At 53.3% G+C, this 16,932-nt stretch overlaps 1 protein-coding gene across 2 annotated transcripts; it reads left to right on the top strand.

The window, feature by feature from the left end:
- Window positions 1-2,243: 2,243 nt before the first annotated feature.
- Window positions 2,244-15,302, top strand: RTN2 (reticulon 2). 2 transcript variants are annotated; one of them, XM_004607732.2, is made up of 10 exons: window positions 2,244-2,466; window positions 4,461-4,505; window positions 4,597-5,067; window positions 5,169-5,423; window positions 10,230-10,437; window positions 10,664-10,802; window positions 10,951-11,020; window positions 11,145-11,191; window positions 14,486-14,544; window positions 14,799-15,302. In XM_004607732.2, exons 1-10 carry the CDS (start codon window positions 2,433-2,435, stop codon window positions 14,878-14,880), a joined length of 1,410 nt encoding a protein of 469 aa, XP_004607789.2. In that variant the 5' UTR covers window positions 2,244-2,432; the 3' UTR covers window positions 14,881-15,302. The 2 variants fall into 2 exon arrangements, with proteins under 2 accessions (XP_004607789.2, XP_055002145.1); XM_055146170.1 differs by lacking the exons at window positions 2,244-2,466; window positions 4,461-4,505; window positions 4,597-5,067; window positions 5,169-5,423 and adding an exon at window positions 6,862-6,929.
- Window positions 15,303-16,932: the final 1,630 nt, after the last annotated feature.

The following is a 16,932-nucleotide window of genomic DNA, read 5'->3' as shown; positions in this document are numbered from 1 at the left end:
CCTTCGACCTGGAATCCACCTTCTGTACCTGCTCCTCCTCTCCCACTAATTCCCCCTCACCGTGAGGATTTAAACCACTTAAATCGACTTCCTATGCCCTTGACCTGTAACTCGAGTCAAATCAGAATTGGACTCCGGGGGATTTCTTCTTTCTGTACCTTGAGAAGCCAAATCTGATATTTGTGTTGGGGAAAACGGTAATAGCAAACTTGCGCTTTCCACGTGCTACACCCTGTTTTATAGGATCATTGCCAATCGATGGAAGAGGACACTGCGTCACAGAAGAATCAAACTGCGTTTATTGGTTAGGGACGTGTGGCACTGGAGCACATGTTTCATATATGTTCCACCTGGGTTCCACCCCAGCACTGCAAATTAAATAAATATGCAAACAATAGAGTTTTCCTATAACAGCCAAATGGAAATGCCAGATGAACTCTAGAATCTGTGTTCTTGAGCCAGAGGGATAATGCAGGAGCTAGGAACTTGCCTTGCATGCACCCCACATTGCAGAGTCCCTCCCACCCCCCCCCCCCCCGCCGGCACTGCTGGGAGTGGTCCAACCCTCACACCACCACCACACACGCACACACAATATAATTTTTAAAGTTTTTATTTTATTTTTATAAAGTTGTTCACAATTTGTTACATTTAAATTTTATCACCAGGGCTGGAGCGATAGCACCATGAATAGGGCTGCCTTGCACGCGGCCAACCCCAAGTTCAATTTCCAGCATCCCATATGGTCTCCTGAGTACCCCCAGGAGAAATTCCTGAGTGCAGAGCCAGGTGAGATCCCAGAGCTTACACACACACACACACACACACACACACACACACACACACATACACACACACACACACAAGACTCAACCCCTGAGCATTGCCAGGTGTGACCCAAAAAGCAAAATAAATAAATAAATAAACTCCATCACCAATTCCACCACCACCACACCTATCCACCACCATATTTCGAATGTTTCCACCCTGACCTCCAAATCCTGCCCCCAAAGCAGGACCTAAATAATTTATTTTGTATTTCTTGTTATGAATAATCCACTAAATATGATCTGAAAAAATTTTCCTAGAGGGAAGTGTCTGAAGGTTGTTGTATTTCACCCTGGAGCCATTAAGCCCTTCTATAAGAGATTAGTAACATGTATGACTGAAATGCAAACACGAAAGTTCATAAATTTGTAACTGTACCTCACGGTGATTCACTAATAAAAAAAATACAAACAAACAAACAAAAAGAGATTAGTAACATTGTTAAAGGTTGAGGCTTGTGTGCTTATACACACACACATATACAAGAATTTTTGTTGCCTTTTATTTATTTTTGGGCTTGGGTCCACACCAGGAGATGCTCAGGCGCTACTCTTGGCTCTGGATTCAAATTACTCCTGTCAGTACTCAGGAAACTATATGGGAGCCAAGGATCAAGCCTGGGCTGGCCACGTGCAAGGCAGGCGCTGTTCCCGCTATACTATCTCTTGGTCCCCCTCTCAAAATCTTTAAATTCTAAATATCTTTCGTTTCATCCTCTGCTCTGGATTTTGCTCCCTTGATTCAGCTTTTCTTCCAGGTCCAGGATATAGATTAAAGCCCACAACCTCTATTCATTGATTAATAGTCTTGGCCCCGCCTCTTAACCCCAAGCGACGCCCTCCTTCTAATCCACAGACTGGATGATGATGATGATATTATTATTATTATTATTATTCTCACTGCCCATTCTTTCCAGTTCCCTCTAGATCTCACCTTTAGCAGCTTTCTAACTAAGCCTGCCCAACTCAGAATAAATAAATCGACTTAAACCCTGAGCTCCTCCCCTCGTCTCAATACATCGAACGTTATAGTTTCTTTCCCGGGCCCTCAGAATCCAGCTTCAGTGAGAACGTTGCACCCTCTCCTCAATGACACCCCTGTCTGCACCCCAACCCTCTCTGAAACACGTGGTCCTGTAGTCTCTCTGCTTAGGGTCCTTCACCCTTCCTCCCCGGAGCTGTGCCTTACCCTAAGCCCCGCCCATATCACTAAGTCACGCCTCCTTTCGTCTAGATCCCGCCTTTCAGGCCTCCTTCCACGCCTGGTTGGCGGAGACTACATTCTAGCCCCGCCCCTAAGAAAGAAGCTACGCCTCCTCCCCGATGCTCTTCGGCGTTTCCCCGCCCCCGCGCCCTCCTCGGATTCGGCCCCGCCTGTGGCCCCGCCCCCGGCCCGCGCTGCAGTGTCTTCCCCGCCGCGGCCCCGCCCGCCCCCGCCGCGGCGAGCAGAGGGCGGCGGCGGCGGCGGCGGCAGGAGCGGCCTGGAGGAGGCGGCAAGGATGGCGGCGGCGGCGTGGGCGCGGCGGAGATGAGCGCCGGCGGTCCCAGGCCCAGGGCGGCTTGGCCGGAGTGGGCGGGGGTCCCGATGCAGGCCCGAGGGGGGCCATGGGGCAGGTCCTGCCTGTCTTCGCCCACTGCAGTGAGTAGCGAGAGACTCCGGCCTGGTGTGGAGCCCTGGCTCGGGCGTGGGGATCCCCGGCCGGGGTCCCCTCCGCGCCGGGCCGCGAGAAAGCTGGGATGGGGGGAGGAGGCAAAGGAGACAAAGGAAGCTCTCCCCTCCCCCCCGCCTTGTACTCGCCACGGGGGCCACCTGACCCAGAGGACCTGAGTGAGATCCGGCGGAGGTGGGGGACAGTAAAGGAGCCGGTGGGAAACGTGCTGGGCGCTGCGATTGGCCACCCGGCCGCGCCCGGGATGAGGGCACTCGCTGGGAGCTGTCCCCTCGCCCTGGTGCTGGAGGCAGCCGGCGGGGAGGGTAGTTGAATGCAGAGGCCGAAACTGGACTCAGTCGAGGGGTCCGCTACCTCCCGCCCATCATTCATCTCCTATCCCAATTCCGTTTTCAGCCACTCTCCGAGGCCTCCTCAACCTCGCTGAAACTGACCAAGCCCTAGGCTGCAGGAAACAGCCATCCCTGGGTTGGGTCCAGGATTTAACTGGTTTTACCTGGATGGGTAGTAACCCTGGAAGAGAGATTCCCACACCCTGGGCTTCAGATTCCCCAGCGGAGGAAATGAAGTGGAGGGCTGGGGGCGTCGGATTGCAATTTACAAAGGGTAAACAGCAGCTGCTAGAAGCAAAGCCTCAAGCCGGCCAGGAGGGAGTAGATCCTACAGGGAAGCCCCCTGTGTGTTCCTTGCTGTCTCTGCACCGGGGGCTCACAATCCCTATCAGACCTTCTCTATAAAGTCAATGGCTGAGGATTTCAACAATCTTGTATGTCTTGGGAATCCAGGTGCTAAAATTCTAAGAACTTTTAATTTTAACATTGAAGATAAGCAGCTCTTTCATGTAAGATCTTGCCTTGCCTTGACTTACATCGGAAGGCTGCCTTGGTTCTCCCCATTCTTGTCTCATCTCCAATGCTCTCAGAGGGGTAGCAAACCCTTCGCCGGAGTCCTGTTTCGGCCTCTGCATTCAACTGCTTACCCTCAGTCGCTGTACTCCAGCCATACCTTCACACACTCTGTCCCTCACTTAGGCAAAGCACGGCCCCTGCCACAGGCCCTTTGCACTGTAGAGTCTTCTTCCATGTTTGCATGACTTCCTCATTTTTTTCAGGCCTCTGCTCAAGAGCCATTATATTAGTCTTCCTGACCACCCTGTCTAAACTTAAATGCCCTCATATTCTCTTCCCTTACTTGCTTTATTTTTTCTCCATGCACTGAGCCCCCCCATATCATATATTTATAGTCTTACACACCTTATGGGGTGAAAGGGCAAGGATTTGATCTGAGCTGTTGCCAATGTAGCCACAGGGTCTGGAATAGAATAGAGCCTTGGTAAATGGTGGCTGCCAGAATAAACCGAAGCCTCCTAAAACTTCTACTGTGAGGGACTGGAGAGATGGTACAGTGGGGTTGCCTCTCATGCACCTGACCCGGGTTTGATCCCCAGCATCCTCTATGGTCCCCAAGCACCACCAGGAGTAATTCCTGCATGCAGAGTCAGGAGTAATCTCTGAGCATTGCTGGATATGACCCCCAAACAAAAACAAGCAAATGCCCAACCTGCTGTATAACTCCTGCCCTGGATTTTGAGCTTCTAAGAATGAAATTCTGTTAGCAGTGAAATCAAGAAGTCAGTCTGTGGAATGTTCTCAAGGTTTTTGTTTTTTTTTTTTTTTGCTTTTTGGGTCACACCCGGCGATGCACAGGGGTTACTCCTGGTTCTACCCTCAGGAATTACTCCTGGCGGTGCTCAGGGGACCATATGGGTTGCTGGGATTCGAACCCCGGTCGGCCGCATGCAAGGCAAATGCCCGACCTGCTGTGCTATCACTAGTCCCTGTCCTCAAGGTTTTGAGATTCAAATCTAAGATTCCTGAATTTGGGGCGGACCAAGTTTCTGGAACTGGGCACATTCATATGGTTCAGAGAATCTAAGCATCTTAGATTCCTTTTCCTCTTGTAGAAGAAGCTCCGTCTACAGCCTCCTCCACCCCTGACTCCACAGAAGGTAAGTGGAAGAGGGCAGCAGGGATAGAGGGACAGAGGACAGGGGATGACGTGCTCAGAGGTGGCTAACGCGGTTGAGGACCCTGTTGCAGGTGGAAACGACGATTCGGATTTTAGGGAGCTGCACACAGCCCGGGAATTCTCCGAGGACGACGAGGAAGAGACCACGTCGCAGGACTGGGGCACCCCCCGGGAGCTGACCTTCTCCTACATCGCTTTCGACGGCGCGGTAGGCTCCGGGGCCCGCCGGGACTCAATTGCCCGCCGTCCCCGGCCCCAAGGCCGCTCAGTCTCAGAACCTCGAGACCCGCCCCCGCAGCCTGGCCTCGGGGACAGCTTGGAGAGCATCCCCAGCCTGAGCCAGTCTCCGGAGCCCGGGCGCCGCAGCGAGCACGACGCTGCTCCTCCCCCCGAACGGCCCCTGGAGGATTTGCGGCTCCACCTGGACCGGCTGGGCTGGGCAGCCCGGGGAGCGGCGTCCGGCGAGGACTCTGATACCACTAGCTCCACTCCGCTGGAAGACGAAGAGCCAGAAACAGTAGAGAGCAGGGAGACTGGTAAAGGTGAGATTTGTTGAGGTGCTGGGGTCGCAGTCCCAGCGGGGTGGATGACCTCTTCTCGGAGTACCTTCCAATCTCACAGCTTTCTCTCCCTCACATGTCAGGTTTGGACCTGCCACTTGGGCTCTCTCGGTCATCGCCACCCCGGATCTTGACGCCACTGCCCAGTCCTGGCTCTGGGAGCCCCCAGGTCCGTACCCCGTCTCCTCCCGGGTCTCGGGATTCGAACTCTCTCAGTGAAGAGCCCTTGATAAACAAGGAGGAAGTGCCATGGAGGCAGCTGGAGCGGGAACCAATTACAGGGCAGAGCTTCGATAGCACAGACCAATCAGAATTCACGCTGGAGCCACATATTCTAGGTAAGGGCATGATTGACAGTGCACCTTTGGCCTGTAGAGGCTGGTGGATGGACTAGTTTTAAAGGGACCATTCTCGGGGCTGTAGGACAGTGGCGAGAGAGCATTTGCCTTGCATGCAGCTGAACCAGGTTTGATCACCAGCATCCCATATATATGGCTCTGGAGCTGGCCAGGAGTGATTCCTGAGTGCAGAGCCAGGAGTAACCCCTGAGCACTTCCGGGTGTGCCCCCACCCCATGGAAAGAAAGAAAGAAGGAAAGAAAGAAAGAAAGAAAGAAAGAAAGAAAGAAAGAAAGAAAGAAAGAAAGAAAGAAAGAAAGAAAAGAAAGAAAGAAAGAGAGAGAGAAAGAGAGAGACCAACTTCACGGGATGACAAGGGAGAAGGGCTGGAGAGGCTCTCTTGAACCTGGGTTCGATCCTTGACTTCCCATATGGTCCCCAGAAACTACCAGGAGTAACTCCTGAGTGCAGAGTTAGGAGAAACTTCTGAGCATTACTGCTGTGACCCAAAAACTAAGAACATTTTACAAGTTTTTAAAGGAGGAGAGACACCAATTATTAAAATTAACCAGACATGATAAACTCCACCCTATAAAAGATTTGTTCCCGGGGCTGAGTGACAGTACAGAGAATAGGGCATTTGCCTTGCACGCGGCTGACCCAGGTTTGAACCGGGCACCCCATATGATCCTGCCAGGAATGATCCCTGAGTATTGCCCCGGGTGTGACCCCAAAACCCAACAATAAACAAAAAAATTGTCCTTGTTACTTAATATTGCCACTGGTTCTCTTGTTTTGTTTGGGGATCACATCTGGCAGCACTTAGGCCTTAGTGCTAGATCTGCGCTCTCCTGGCTCTGAGATCACTCCTGGCCAGGCCCAGGAGACCACACAGGGTGTCCCATCCAACCCATCTAGTGTGGCCGCGTGCAAGGCACATGCCCTACCTGGTACTCTGTCTTTCTGGCCTAGGCATTGGTTCTTTTGATACAGTTCTCCCGCCTTCTTGAAACGTTAGCCCCGTTCGATTGGCTGATAACTTAAAAGAAAAAAAAAAAGAACGCAAAACAAAACTTTTGGAGTGCTCCACCTAGAGGCTGAGTTTGGACTTGGACTATCTAAACCATTTAACAGTAATAACATCCAAGCCCTCCTTTGGAGCTGGCCATATGGACCCTTATAATTAAACGCGTTACCTTTTCAAAACTTCCCTTTCCCCTTGCATATCTGCGGGCGAGCTGCGGCACACGAACCCCGCCGTATTTAAAATATTCATTTTATACCAGACGGTGAGCACCGCTGCTGGCCCGCGGCCGTCGGGCGCTCGCTTGTTTACCCAGAGTCTCCCCTTTTTGGAACTGTCCCCACCTCTTGGGTGAGCCATTGGCCGGGTCCGCCAGGGCCCGCCCCCGTCCTCCCTCCCTCCTTGCTACCCCGCAGCGGGCACAACCCCCCAGCAACCGCGGAGTCCGCCGCCGGTCCCGAGAGCGGAGATGGGGACTTCAGGTGGGCTTGACCGGGCAGGCCGGCCGGGGGCTGGGGGACGGCCGAGCGGGGGTTCCGGGTCGTCCGGCGCGCGCAGATAGGGGAGGGGCCTTTTCCTCGGGGTCCCCGATTTCCCCAGGGCCGCAGGCTGGGACTGAAGCGGGGAGATCAGCCGGGCTGTCTGGCGCGTATGTCGAGCAATTGTGGGGTCCCCCGTCCTCCGCAAGCCTGGTCCTTGGGGCTCCAGAGCACGGAGCCCCCCTCCCCCAGCCTCAGGCCCAGGCCGCGCTGTCACTCAGGAGCTTGACGAGCCAGCACAGCTGCGAGCCAGGCCCCCTCCCCCCAGCGTGCCTAAACTTAGCCCCCGCCTGAGGCGACCCGGCCCCTCCCCCTCGTTCCAGCTTCTGCAGGACCTGGGGAGTCTGTGAGGTGTGTGGGGGGGAGGCTTCCTTCCGAGTGGGAAAAACATAGTTAAGCCCCTTGCTTTGCATGCAGCGGAGTTTGTTAGATCCCAGATACCGCTTAGGGTGCACCCAGGACCATCAGGAATGAAGCTTGAGCCCAGAACCAGGAGTAAGCCCTGAGCACCACGGGGTGCGTTCCAGCCCCCCACTCCCCCCAAAATAATAGAAGGATCGGGTTCGATCGCAGGCATCCCATATGACCCCCGAGCCCACCAGGGGTGATGAGTGCACAGCCATGAGTAACTCCTGAGTACCGCCAAGTGTGACCCCCACCAGCAAAAAAAAAAAGCGGGGGAGGGGGGAGAGCGGAAGGATAGATAATCCAGTGAGTAGGTGGCTGCCTTCAACAGGGCTGAACCAGGTTCAGTTCCCAGCACCCCATATGGTTCCCGGAGCCCACCAGGAGTGATCCCTGAAGGCATCGCCAGGAGTCAGCTCTGAGCACCCGCGGGATGTGGGTCTCCCTACAAATTAGAGGGAGAGAACTTCCCTACCTGGAGGATGATGGAAGGATGTGTAGAAGGAAGATCTAGAACTGAGGAAGTCAGGCTGACCAGGACAGAGCCGAAACGGCAAAGCTTACACTGAACAGTGACAGGTCCTAGTTGGGGGCTTCAATGAGAACCGTTTGTTGAGAGGGTTACTGACATTTTTAAGGCTAAGATCAAACTTTCAGGTCTTGAGGTCCATGGTCAGGGCTGGGCTGGAGCTGGAAACTGGTTCAGGATCTCACCCCGCCACACAGAGCACTTTCAGGACTTAGAATAATGAGGCATAGCAGATCAAGGAGAGCTTTCTTCCACCTGTCAGACCCACAGACATTGTTTTGCTGCTTTTGGTATTTTGGAACACACCTGGTGAGGCTCAGGGTGTACTCCTCACTCTGCATTCAGGAATTACTCTTGGAAGGGCTCAGGGCACACTGGAACGCCAGAGATCAAACACAGGTTTGTGACATGCAAGCGCCCTACCCACTGTACTATCTCTCCCGCCCCGAGACCTGCAGATTTTCAGGAGACCCAGAGCTCCATCCGGGATGGAGACAGGAAAAGTCATTCTGGGGTTGCTCCTGCAAATAAAAAGTATGGAGAAGGGACTGGAGAAATGGCATAAGGTTTAAAGCACTTGCCTTGGGGCTGGAGCAATAGCACAGCATGTAGGGCATTTGCCTTGCAACGCGACCGACCTGGGTTCAATTCCCAGCATCCCATATGGTCCTCTGAGTACCGCTAGGGGTAATTCCTGAGTGCAGAGCCAGGAGTAACCCCTGTGCATTGCCGGGTGTGACCCAAAAAGTAAATAATAATAATAATAATAATAATAATGCAATTGCCTTGTATGTGGCTGGCCCTGGTTCAATCCTCAGCACATAGCCCTGCCAGGAATAGGCCTCAGAGCACTGCAGGTGTGACACAAAAATAAATACACACCTGGGGCAGAAGAGCTAGCTTAGGAAAGCAAACATAGGCTTTACATGTTGGAGGCCTGGGTTCAATGGCTTAGCACAGAGCACAGCACAAAAATGGCAGGGCTGGAGAGATAATCCAGAGTAAGGTGTTTGTTTGCCTTGTATGTGACTGACCTGGATACAATGCGTAGTTGTAGTTGGAACAATGCGTAGTTCATTGAGCACTGCCAGGAGCGAGCCCTGAGCACAGCTGCATTTGGCCCAAACCCCCACCCAAACAAGAGATACCAAAAAAAAAACAAACAAAAAAAGTACAAAACTTTGTCTATCCAGCAAGACCACCCTTGGATGCTATCAAAATAGAACCTCCACGAGGTTGGAGAGATAACACAATGCAGGTTGGGGGTGCTGGCCTTGGAAGCAGCTGGCCCAGGTTCAGTCCCTGACACCTCATATGGTGTCCTTCCTCCCCCCACCACCAGGAGTAACCTCTGAACATTGCCATGCGTGGCCCAGAAACAAACAAAATAGAGATAGAATTTGGGGCCGGAGCGATAATACAGTGGGTAAGGTGCCCATCTTGCACGTGGCCGACTAGGGTTCTATCCCCGGCATCCCATATGTCCCCTGAGCACCTCAAGGAGTGAGCACTAAATGCAGAGCCAGGAGTAACCCCTGAGCACCGCCAAGGTAATGTGCTTGCCTCACATGTGGCTAAGCTGGGTTCATTCCCCAGCATTCTGTACGGTCTACCAACCCCCACCAGGAGCGATCCCTGAGCTCAGTGCTCTGTGGGTGTGGCCTATAAAACAAAAGTAATAATAATATATTTGGAGATGGCCAGAGAGAGAGAGTACAGGGGTTAAGACATGTGCCTTGCAGGCAGTTAACCAGGGTTTGAATTCCCATCACCACATAAGGTCCCTTCTCACATGAGAACTTCCGAGCCAGGAATAGCTCCGGGATCCCCCTAAAGAAAATCCTAAAAATTGATGAAAGGGGGCCAGAATAATAATCCATCAGGAAGGGCATTTGCCTTGCACAGAGCCTATCAGGTTTGATCCCAGGAGTCCTGTATGGTCCCCTGAGCACCACCAGGAGTAATTCTTTTCTTTTTTTTTTTTTTCCGCTTTTTGGGTCACACCTGGCAATGCACAGGGGTTACTCCTGGCTCTGCACTCAGGAGTCACCCCTGGCGGTGCTCAGAGGACCATATGGGATGCTGGAAATTGAACCCCGGTTGGCCGCGTGCAAGGGAAACTCCCTACCTGCTGTGCTGTTGCTCCAGCCCCATCAGGAGTAATTCTTGAGTGCAGAGCCTGGAGTGAGTCCTGTGTATCAACAGGTGTGACCCCCCAAAAAACACACAAAATTGATGGTTAGGTTAAGGCTCCGACAGTTGGAGCTGACCAGGCCCCCTCACAACCCTGGCCTGCTTGTCCCTTGCAGTGGCCGACCTGCTGTACTGGAAGGACTCGCGGACGTCAGGCGCCGTGTTCACGGGCCTCATGGTCTCCCTGCTCTGTCTCCTGCACTTCAGCATCGTGTCCGTGGCCGCACACTCCGCCCTGCTGATGCTGGGCGCCACCATCTCTCTCAGGGTTTACCGCAAAGTGCTGCAGGCTCTGCACAAGGGCGACGGCACCAACCCCTTCCAGTGAGACCCCCACACGGACCCCGCGCCTTGCCCCGAGCTGCGGCTCGCACCCTCACCTTGATCCATCCTTTCCTGACGCCCACCTGGCCCGGTCCTTGGTCCTTTGGTGGTTCACGTCTTACCCAGTGTCTTCTATCCTGACCCCTGACCTTGGCTTTCTTCCCATTCCTCCCCACTGCTCCCTATGGTTCTCCCTCCCCCCCTTGACAGGCTTGTGTCCCCTCAGGGCCTACCTGGATGTGGACTTGACCTTGAGCCGCGAGCAGACAGAGCATCTGTCCCGGCTGATCGCCTCCCAGGTGGTCTCGGGGGTCATTCAGTTGCGGCATTTCTTCCTCGTTGAAGACCTCGTGGACTCTCTCAAGGTGCCCCCAAAACCTCCCTGTCTCCTGGGTCCCCACCATTCACCTTCCTACCCCACAGCCCCGTGGGCAGGGGACCGTGGTTGGCTAAGTTTACCCCTGGGGCGTGCCCTCGCGGGCTCATCTGACCCCTGACCCTGATCCTTCCCAGCTGGCCCTTCTCTTCTACATCCTGACCTTTGTGGGTGCTGTCTTCAATGGTTTGACTCTCCTCATTCTGGGTGAGCTGGGAAGACAGTGGGGGGCGGTGGGGAGATGGGTCCTTAGGGCTGGGGGCGGGGGGCGGGACGCTGGGAGGAACAGTGGAATTCGCAGGAACCCTGACCTCCCTGCTTGTCTCTGCAGGAGTGATCGCTTTATTCACCCTTCCGCTGCTCTACCGGCAACACCAGGTGAGTGACCCAAGCCCTCAGCTAGTGACACCCAGTCAATGGTCCAGCCTCCCCTCCCCAAAACCAAGTCCTGTTGCAGAGTCAGGACAGGAAGTTGGACTGGGGAGCCCCCAGAGACCCCATCTGACTGAGATATGTCCCAGGCGCAAGAGATTGTACTGTTCGCCTCAATGCAACTAGAGTTTTGTGCTCAGAGGACCAAACGGGATGCTGGGGATCGAGCCCAGCTCTAATGCATGCGAGGCAAACTCCCTCCCCGCTGTACTACTGCTCTGGCCCGGTGCAACTGGAGTTTTAAATAATAAGTTTTAAATAAGCGATAGCACAGCGGGTAGGGCATCTGCCTTGCACGCAGCCAACCCGGGTTCGATTCCCAGCATCCCATATGGTCCCCTGAGCACCACCAGGAGTGGTTCCTAAGTGCAGAGCCAGGAGTAACCCCTGTGCATTGCCAGGTGTGACCCAAAAAGCAAATAAATATAATAAGTTTTAGCAGGGTGCTGGAGAGAGTACAGGGCTGAAGGCACTTGCCCCCTGACCCCGTTCTTACCCTACCACGGCCTGTGCCCTCACGCACCACCAGGGGTCACTCCTAAGCACAGAACCAGGAATAGCCCCCAAGTACCACTGTGTGTGGACATCAAACAAAAATAAAATAAAAAATTTAAAAAGGGAAGCAGAGGGGCCCCAGAGGGTTAATACAACGTGGAGGGTATTCACCTTGCATGCAGCCAACCCAGATTCTATCTGCGGCACCCCATATGGTCTCCTGAGCACAGCCAGGAGTCATTTCTGAGTGCAGAGCCAGAAGTGCAGAGCCCTGAGCATCGCTGGGTATGACCCAAAAAAGAAACAAAAAAGGAAGCAGAGCAATAGTACAGAGGGTAGGGCACTTGCCTTGTACATGGGGCTAACCTGGGTTTGATCCCTGGTATCTCACCGGTTCCCTCAACCCCCACCAGGGATAATCCCTGAGTACAGAGCCAGGAGTAAGTCCTGAGCACCACCAGGTATGGCCTCCCCAGCTCCCAACAAAAACAAAATTAATAAAATAATGAATTTCAGCAGCTAGATAACAGACCGTTGGGGTAACATTCCCCTGCCAGAGTCAGGATCCCATTGGCATGTGCCAGGCTGAGACTGGGCACTCTCCAGGGGCCCCAGGTGTCAGTGACATGTCCCAGCTGCAGAGAGGCAGCCTGCCCAGTATCTCTCCTGTCACAGAACAACACTTATCCTAGCCAGAAAGAGCCAGTTGGAGGCCTTTACCCCTGAAAGCAGCCCACAGGGTTCCCGTGGAGACAAGTTTGACTGACATCCATACCAGCCAATCAGGTGAACTGAAACTGCCATGTGTGTTTGGGGGAGCTAACAACACAGTCAAAAGTCAGAACAAACGGGCCAAAGCCATAATAATAGTGGGTAGGGCACTTGCCTTGTATGTAGCCAATCCCAGACACGCCATGTGCTTCCCCCAGCCTCTCCGGAGTGATTTCTGAACTCCGCACCACTGAGTGGCCCCAAAACTAAGCAGAACAGAACAATGACTAACAAGCCAGAGAGACAGTGTAAGGTGCTCAGCTTGCTGACCCTGGTTACATCCTCTGGCACTGCCTCTGGTGCAACCCCCCCCGGAAGTTTGCACTGTAAAAAGTTCTAAGAAGTAGGGCTGGAGCAATAGTGCAGCGGGTAAAGCGTTTGCCTTGTACGCGGCCAACCTGGGTTCGATTCCCAGCATCTCATATGGTCCCCCAAGCACCGCCGGGAGTAATTCCTGAGCACAGAGCCAGGAGTAACCCCTGTGTATTGCCGGGTGTGACCCAAAAGAAAAAAAAAAAGTTCTAAGAAGTGACTTCTGAGCACAGAGCCAGGAGTAGCTCCTGAGTACCACCAGGAGTGGCAAAAAAAAAATGAATAAACAAACCAAAAAACAGAAACTGACAAAACGAAGGTCACCCCTAGCCAGAGACAGGCGATGAGTAGAGACTTCTCCAGCATTGCTGAGAGTGCAAGATTCTGCCCCCGCAGGGAAGTCTCCTAGTTCCCCTCCGCATGGCCTAAGGTCACCAAGACTCAGTATCATATTTAAATCAGTCCACTCCCAGACAGACATCATTGGTTTCCTCCCCTCTCGCCCCCTGGTTTCCTCCCCTCTCGCCCCCAAAAATGTGCACATTTGCAGCCACACTCAGTTATATGCATAATGCAGGTGCAGATTTTCTTTTGGTTTGTTTTTGGGGTGCTCAGAGTTGACTCCTGATTCTGTATTTGGGGATCACTCCTGGCGGTACTCAGGAGATCATCTGAGGTGCCAGGGATTGAAACCAGGCTGGCAAGTCCCTTCCCAGAAGTCCTATCCCTCCAGCCCCTCAGGGAAAATTCTTGTATGTCAAAGTGACATCAGCACCCCTGCCCCCAGAGTCCACCACCTTGAACTTATTTATTTATTTATTTATTTTGCTTTTTGGGTCACACCTGGTGATGCTCAGGGTTTACTTCTGGCTTATGAACTCAGGAATTACTCGTGGCGGTGCTTGGGGGACCATATGGGATAGCTGGGAATCGAACCCGGGTCGGCCACGTGCAAGGCAAACGCCCTACCCGCTATCGCTCCAGCCCCTCACCTTGAACTTCTTGAACTGAGTTCTGAGGGTTTTCTCTTAGGTTTAGTTGTAGGTGAATTGGGCTATGATTTTTTTTTTTTAATGGAGGGTGCACCCTGCCATGTTTCTGGCTTAGTGCCCAGGAATGATCCCTGGCAGTGCTGGGGGAACATAAGTAGTGCCAGGGACTGGAACTAGGGTTGGCCTCATGCAAACCACGTGCCTTGCCTCCTCCACTATGTCTGGTTCCGATTTTGAGTATGGGGGTTGGATTTTGTTTTTTGTTTTGTTGGGGGTCCACAACCATTAGTGCTCTGGGGCTCTCCCTGGCTCATAGTTTGGGAGTCACTGACAGTTTGGGACTCACTGACAGAGGTGCTCAAGGGACCCATGTGGAGGTCAACCCTGGCCTTGGACCTTGTTTCCCTGACCGAAAGCTAAAGGTGATTAAGAGGTGGGGTAGGAAGGAGCCCCCTGAGTGAATCAGGGAGAAAGACCCCTTCCAGTCTTCTTTCATGGGGCTGGAGCAATATTACAGTGGGGAGGGCACCAACCAGGGTTCCATCCTTGGCATCTCATATGATCCACCCGAGCACCATCAGGAGTAACCCCTGTGACCCAATTAGCCAAAGCAAACAAACAAAAGACCCCAAACCCACCCCAATCTCCTTTCACTTCTTGTTCTCCCAAGGCCCAGATCGACCAGTACATGGGACTGGTGACCAATCAGCTGAGCCACATCAAAACTAAGTAAGAGGAGGGGAGGGGTGGAGGTGGGCGGGGCGGGGAGGACGAGTGTGGGCATTCCTACCCACTCCCACCTTCTCTGCCCTTGAACCCTGCGAAGTTAAAAGTCCCCTTCTCCAAGGAGGGAGCACCTCCAACATAGGACGAGGGCGAGAACCCACGACTGGACCAGATCCTCCGTCCAGGTGCCCCGTGGTTCTCCGTCCTTTACCCTGTATCATGCCCCAATGTCCTGACTGTCCCTATTTCTCTCCCAGGATCCGAGCTAAGATTCCAGGGACCGGAGCCCTTGCCTCGGCTGCTGCCACCGTTTCCGGATCCAAAGCCAAAGCCGAATGAAAGGGGTGTCTCTGCTCGAGGGACGCCTGCGCTCACCCCTGTAGCCCTCTGCGACACCCCTTCCCCCTCCATCTCCCTTCCATCCCCACCCTCACCCCGCCACGGCTGGAGCCATCTCTGTGGGTGTCCGGCTCGTTCACACCACGGAGTTAGCGCACATTGCCCAAGCGGACTACATTTCCCGAGAGGCTCTGCGCTAAGAGTCCAGGAAAGGAGAGACACCTTGGCCGTGAGGCCTGCTGGGACTTGTAGTTACATAGATAGGGCACCCCCTGCCCTGCACTTTGGCCAGCCCACCGCTGGAGGCGCTGTGAAGATTGGCGTCTCCTGGACGCCACTGGCCCCCCTCGCCGGGGCTTTGCATGGGGCCCGGGGGAGGCCTGAGCTTGGATTTACACTGTAATAAACACTTATGTGGAAAATCCAAGGCCTCCTGTGCTTCTCACCCCCGCCAGTTCTCACCTGCCTACCCTGAACAGCCCCTAAAGAGATCCTCAAGAGGACCCGGCTTCATCTCTCCAGCGCAACTAGCGCCCCCTTACAGGTAAGGTGTTGACTTGTACAAGCCACCCCAGTTTGATGCCCAGCACCCTCAGGAGTGACATCCGACCACCTTCCACACCTGTGTGCCATGCATCCACTGTCTTCAGGAATATTTGACCCTACTGGAATATTCGATCTATTCCACAATTCACATCTCTTCCATGTCCAGCTCAGGAATGGGCGCCCTCGCAGCTAGAAGTCATCTCCAATGGAAATTTTTTTTTTTTTTGACGGGGGGCACATTCGGCGATGCACAGTAGTTACTCCTGGCTCATGCACTCAGGAATTACTCCTGGTGGTGCTCAGGGGGCCATATGGGATGCTGGGAATCGATCCTGGGTTGGCTGCGTGAAAGGCAAATGCCCTACCCGTTGTGCTATCGTTCTAGCCCATGTTTTTTTTTTTTTTTCCTCTTTGGATTTTTGGGTCACACCCAGCGATGCTCTTGGGTTACTCTGGAGGATCATATGTAATGCCAGGGATTGAACACAGCTCGGCGGCGTGCAAAGCAAATACCCTATCCGCTGTACTGTCACTCAAGCCCAGAAATCATATTTCACATGACTCATCTCAAGAACAATACATGCTGACATCAGGCCAAATACCCACTCCTAGATACTCTCTCTCTCTCTCTCTGTCTCTGTCTCTCTCTGTCTCTCTCTCTCTCTGTCTTTCTCTCCCTCCTATCTCCCCAAAATTCCCAACATACCATTCCAGAGATCAAGAATAAGATCTGAGGGGCTGGAGCAATAGCATAGCGGGTAGGGCGTTTGCCTTGCACTCGGCCAACCCGGGTTTGAATCCCAGCATTCCATATGGTCCCCTGAGCACCGCCAGGAGTAATTCCTGAGTGCAAAGCCAGGAGTAACCCCTGTGCAGGAGTAACCCCTGTGCATCAACGGGTGTGACCCAAAAAGCAAAAATAAATAAATAAATAAATAAGACCTGAAATCTCTTAATTAGAATCTAAAGACACCCCCACTCTCTATTTGAATCCTGTTTCGATTTCTCTTAACTGCTATGACTTTGAGTGACTTTTTGTTTTGGGGCCACACCCAGTAGTGTAATCACTTCTGGTGGTGCTTGGGAGACCGTATGGGATGCCAGAATCAAACCCAGGTCAGCCACGTTCAAGGCTGTGATATCTCTCCATCCCCATGGCACTGCACTCAGGAGTCACTCCTGGCAGGTCTTAGGGAACTTAATGGGGTGCCAGGGATTGAACTCCGGTTGGCCACACATGCAAGCACCGTACTGGCTGTACTGTCTCTCTGACCCAAAAGCAAATGTTTTGTTTTTGGCTTTTTGGGTCACACCCGGCAATGCACAGGGATCACCTCCTGGCTCTGCACTCAGGAATTACCCCTGGCAATGCTCAGGAGACCATATGGGGTGCTGGGAATCAAACCCGGGTCAATCATGTGCAAGGCAAACGCCCTATCCACTGTGCTATCTGTTCAGCCCCTGTTTTGTTTTTTAATAAAAAGGAAATTATGTGGGCTGAGGGGA

The sequence above is a fragment of the Sorex araneus genome, chromosome 8 (assembly GCF_027595985.1).
Source record: "Sorex araneus isolate mSorAra2 chromosome 8, mSorAra2.pri, whole genome shotgun sequence".
NCBI classification, from domain to species: Eukaryota; Metazoa; Chordata; class Mammalia; order Eulipotyphla; family Soricidae; genus Sorex; species Sorex araneus.
This window is presented reverse-complemented; position numbering and strand designations above follow the sequence as displayed.